Source organism: Procambarus clarkii, chromosome 54, assembly GCF_040958095.1.
Source record: "Procambarus clarkii isolate CNS0578487 chromosome 54, FALCON_Pclarkii_2.0, whole genome shotgun sequence".
Classification (NCBI taxonomy): Eukaryota; Metazoa; Arthropoda; class Malacostraca; order Decapoda; family Cambaridae; genus Procambarus; species Procambarus clarkii.
The window spans coordinates 20699027-20704307 of NC_091203.1; the positions used below are offsets into that span (position 1 = coordinate 20699027).

At 39.3% G+C, this 5281-nt stretch overlaps 1 protein-coding gene across 1 annotated transcript; it reads left to right on the forward strand.

The window, feature by feature from the left end:
• The first annotated feature begins 968 nt into the window (after positions 1–968).
• On the forward strand, positions 969–4303 carry LOC123771272 (uncharacterized). The gene is made up of 5 exons (XM_045763744.2): positions 969–1099; positions 1506–1583; positions 3263–3742; positions 3820–4010; positions 4109–4303. Exons 2-5 carry the CDS (start codon positions 1506–1508, stop codon positions 4233–4235), a joined length of 876 nt encoding a protein of 291 aa, XP_045619700.1. The 5' UTR covers positions 969–1099; the 3' UTR covers positions 4236–4303.
• The last annotated feature ends 978 nt before the right edge of the window (positions 4304–5281 follow it).

Below are 5281 nucleotides of genomic sequence, written 5' to 3' on the forward strand. Positions count from 1 at the left end.
ATATCACCTCACCCAAATGCAGGTATAAAATCGAAGCTGTTTAAACTGTGTTTAGTTATAGTGGTGTGTGTGTAAACTAGTCTTTGAAAATGTAATAAGTTTTACGAAACGCGGTCAACTGTCGCGTCAGACTAGAAATAAAAGTGAATTTTGGAGAATTGATTTTTCAGTTACCATCAACAGTGAAAAGAAATATAAGAAACATTGAGAAAATTCGTGTTAGAATTATTAATCTTACTTTTTCGTTCATATTTAATAATATATGTCTACAGGAAAGACTGCTACCAAAATATACTAATATATATATATATATATATATATATATATATATATATATATATATATATATATATATATATATATATATATATATATATATACCCACACATACAAAAAGAATAGGGGTGGTAGGAGAATTCAGTGAGGATCCACGAGGCCTTCGCTGAGTACTCTTTATTTTCTTCTCCGAGGCTATGGGTCCCTGCAATTTGACCAGAGGTGATACCCCCTTTTAGGTTATAAATACATATGTATACATGTGTACATGATATATGTCAGTGGGTCGGGAGGTTATTGCATAACATTAAACTGGATTACGAACGAAAAAGAACGAAGCGCCGTCTAGAAGGACTGAGGTCAGTCCCGCGAGACTAGTTATTGGTTTCACTACATTGTGGACTCATTTATGTTTAATTTGCTTCTATATAAGAGCTTAATCATGGTAAAAAAAGTAAAACTTTGTAATTAGTGAAGTTATTAACAAACTATTTAGCACGACATAATTAAGAAACAAAGAACTTTTACAATAATTCACGAAAGTTAGTGATATAATGTTAATGGGAAGGGAATGAAATAGTACCACTTTCTCCTGTAGTTGGCGCACTCGTCAATAGATGGAGTTGTTAGGCAGGGCGAGCGTCGGGTTGGGTGATACAAGATCTATATATTTTATAGAGAGCTTTCCTATCCTTCTTCTATAGTCTCTTGTTAGTGCGAGTGTTTATAGTGTGTGGGGAAGGCAACGAGTCGGGCCACCTTCCTGCACTGGACATTCAATCCCTAACTTCCTGTGGTGATAACACTCTCTTTGTCCTTCAAGGTTTGTGTGTAAATAGATTAGTTTATTGTTATTTGTTTAGGTTTAATAGTGTTATGAAAGTGGCGTTGGATAACGTTTCTTGGTATTTACCTTTTTTTTTTTTTTTTTTTTTTTAACACTGAAGCTGGTATATGGGTGTTAATGTTCTATCCTGCTAATTTGCCAGACTTCCCGTCGCCAGTACTCTAGTTATTTACGAAGATGATAAACTTCTGCTTATGACTAATGCCTGCGAAAAAGAAACTAGTAAAATTATCTTCATTGTCTTGCTACATTCATTTTCGGTAAACATCCACCCTCCAGCACTTTGTGCAACTTGCCAAGCTTTCTTGTATACCAATGTTAACTAGAACGGTTTTGCCCTATTGGGGACGTAGTTATTGATTTAACAAACATTATTTTTCAGATGACCAACAGTTCCTGGCTAATATTGTGGACAACCCTGGTAGTCTCCCAGGTGCTTGTCGTTGCTCAACTTGTCAACGTGAGTAAACGTGTTTATTTTTCTTAAATATTTTGAGATTTTATTTTGCCTATAAATGTGTAATTGTTATACACTAGTTGTACCCGGCCATGTGTTGCCGAGCCACGGCAGCCTAGTTTTCCCCACCATTCTACTCTCGTCCCCCAAACTTCCCCCCCCCCCCTCCGTTCCCACTCCGTCGTCCGATGCGTTCCCAAATGATTTGTTCCCATCAGGAAAATTGGAACAGTAAAGAAAAGGTAAACGAAATGATTAATAAGGAAGAAATGAAGTACTCGCCAAATGTGGAGTGTTAAACATCACAGCTCGCTTCAAATGCCATGTCAGACAATAATTAAGTCTTGCTTCCATAAAAATTAATTTCATAAATGTAGTCCGTAACATTGAAATCGAATTGTAATACTTAGTATAGTGTTGCAATTACGTACAACAGGTAGCACTATTTTATATAATTATATATTTTGTCACAAATGGGGCTGGTATACAAAAAAAAAACCTTGCCTATTCCAATGGAACGTAGTCAAAATTTCAAAGTAATCGGTGAACTTTCAGATAAGGAAATTTGAACATAACTTACATTTATACTATAAAATCTATATAGCATGTCGCGCTGGTGGACGACCTTGGCGAGTCTCGGTGTTTAGTTGTGTATATGCTAGTTTTTCTAACTATATAAAAAAGTTGAAACTTCCTTGTTGGGCTTAGCTGAAATTGATGAGATCGAATGTCAGATTATAAATATTTAAGGGAAAGTAGCACTTGTATGAAAGATTACAATATAGCATGACTTCAGTCTGTCGTAACCCTTAATTTCTAATTATTAAATACTATTCTGGTCTTGGAATCCTTACCAGCCGTCATTTTATGGGTACGGACTGACCTTTTAATTGTAAGATTACAAAAGATAAATCAAACGCTGGAATTTAGTAAACTAGCCTTGCTATTTTGAGGATGCCCTAAAGCTTACAGCTTTAGACCTTATTTTAACAATGGAACCATTTTAAATTATCTTTAGCTTTTTACATGTAAAGGGTCTAAGTTTGTATAGCATTTTACACTATTCGTCAATGGGTTTCCCTAGTTTCTTGTTTACAGTAAAGTTGACCTGATTCTACCACAGAGTTGATGGGACTTAACGTTAATCTTGGTTACTGTATTGGGGCTTTACAGAGTGGGTTAAAACGCCAATAAACCTTTTGGTTATTTAATAATTTTGTTCACTGCAGATTCTTAACTGATACTTTTATCTAAATTTAAAGTTAATAGATCTTGATGGCGGTAGCTTGGATACTTGGATGTCATCACTTCTCAAAGAACACATCAGGAATGTGGGGTTCTGTTTCCCCTAAAGTTTCTTTAACTCGATTAAGTTGAAAAATTACCTGGTTGACTGTTTGGTACCTGTGACATTTAGTCATCATTATTACATCATATCTTGCACAACCTCTTAAACCCACTAATCTTCTCTTACTAATAAAAAAGTTCTAGCACAGTTTTCTGGTTTATTGCCATACTATAAAACTTAGTGCCCCTTAATAGTTAATTCTAACTTTTCAAATGCTTATTAATGTATTTAGTGTAGGTGCCTCAGACTTGAATTTTAAGTATTTTACAAATTTAAGTTTTCTAATGGCTCTTAAATATGCACTTCAAACTGTTTTCTTCATCCAACCCATCAGCCTGCCTCTCCTTATGGCAGTCAGACCAGAGGACCAGGAGGTGTGGGTAGTGCCAGCTCTCAGGGGTCATCAGGTCAACATGGCAGCGGTTCAGTAGTACGTGGCGGCCTGGGCAGCGGTCCAGCTCTGGGTGCTGGAATAGTCCTTGACAGCAGTCAAGGAGTAGGTATTAACCTTGGCCAAGGAATCGGCAGCGGTCCAGCTGGCAGTTCTGGTCAAGGAATTGGCGGGAGTGGTGACAGGCCTGGACAGGTTAGCAGTGGACCTCTCGCTTCCTCTAGCAGTAGCGGTCCGGCTCCTTACGCTGGGGCTAGGTATGGCAGTCCACAAGTGAGCAGAGTTGACGCAGTATTTAACCCCACTGTCACCCAGCTCTTCACCATCGACCGCTTCGTCACCCTCACTGATCAGGCTTTCCAGAGTGTGGCTGTCACCCTCACTTCACTCACCGTTCAGACTGTCAGCACTGGAACACGGGCGGTGAGTACTTGGTATGTATTGTGACAAACGATGGTCTGGAGGCTGAGCTTAGACTAGCTAATTGTTGTCTTACACAGGTGGTACAGACGCCGGTGGATGACCGTGTCGCCCTCCAGACAACGGTAGTTGTCAGACCTTCAACATTAACGGTCACGTACGTGCAGTCAGACTTCAGAATTGTGACTGAAAGATCTTTAGACTACGTGACCATCGCCCACACCTCTTACGTCATCATGCAGACGACCTATACTACTACTGCTACCCAAGTGTAAGTTCGATACTAAGTCTACAGTATTGTACTGCAACTTCAAATTCCCTTGCTTGTTTGTAAAGGTACTGGCTAATTGACAACTTTACTCCCCACAGGCTGTCGTACACGACAACGCTGGTGAGAACAAACATCAATACTAAGAGCACAGTGTTCACGGACTACCGCACAGTCACCGACACGGTCCTCGTCCCCGGAGCTCGCTACGGTTATAGACCGCTTTAGCACGTCCATCCATGCCAAGATTTTAAAGAACGAAATATAAAGTATATTCAATAAAATGGCTTCTGGGTGATCATATTTTTTTCCCCCTTAAATGGCTAGATTAGTAGTCGTCGATAAAGATTTGCAAACATTATTGCAAAACGGTTCAATTCAGCAACAGCTGGTGGTCCAGAAGTCAAGCATTGTCAACCTGACTGACAGGTTCAGGTTGAATAAACTGAGGCATTGGGTTAATTATCTTGCAACCTCCTAACCAAATTTATTAACAAAGTGTTGTCCTGGTCAGCACAACTCTCATAGGTTAATAAGCACTTCAATTAAATCTTGGTTCTATAATTGAAAATGTTGTGGGTGTGAAGTCTAAAACCCTTGCTGCTCATGCTCTCAAAGCATGAGTCGGTGCGTGTCTTCTCGGCGACGCGACATTATTGGATGTGAAAGAATTGCAAACTAGAGTGTAACCAACGATGTTCGGAGGCAAAGTTGACTTTGACGAAGTGTTAATTCGTAGTGAATAGTGACCCCTAGAGTGAAAGGGGGGGTTAGACTCGTCAACCGTTGTCGGTAGACATTGATAGATAATTATTGTATTGAAAGATAATCTTGAACCAGTTGCATGAAGTACCCTCGTTTACCTGGCTTGCTCAGGAGTACTTAGACAGCTGAAAGCACAACGAAGACTCGTTCCATAAGACTGAGAAGAGTAAGACGCAGGAGAAAATTGTTCAGAGGGTCAAGAGTGCATCTCTTCCACCCGACAGTAGAAGATTGCGTGGAGTGGGTCTAAATGGTGTGGTAAATATGATTATTACTATCATCCATACGTGAGAACTTTTCAAAGTTAGACTTGAGGTATTGAGAGTTTAATTCAATTTTAGAGCTTAATTTAGTAAAACCAATTTTAATTTCGACGCCTGGGTACTTGGAGGCATACTTTTGCACCCGTAGAATTGTAGTACCCAACGTAGAGCGAGGGGAACGTTTCATTGTCAATCCTGTAGTCACTGAACCCGATCTCGTCGAACTGACGGTTATTAAGGTAGCGT

Bases quoted from the DNA above. Each gene is read 5' to 3' on its own strand.
- LOC123771272 (XM_045763744.2), top strand. From the start codon at position 1,506: ATGACCAACAGTTCCTGGCTAATATTGTGGACAACCCTGGTAGTCTCC. The intron at 1,584-3,262 runs GTGAGTAAACGT...CCAACCCATCAG, and splicing joins TCGTTGCTCAACTTGTCAAC to CCTGCCTCTCCTTATGGCAG. The intron at 4,011-4,108 runs GTAAGTTCGATA...TACTCCCCACAG, and splicing joins ACTACTACTGCTACCCAAGT to GCTGTCGTACACGACAACGC.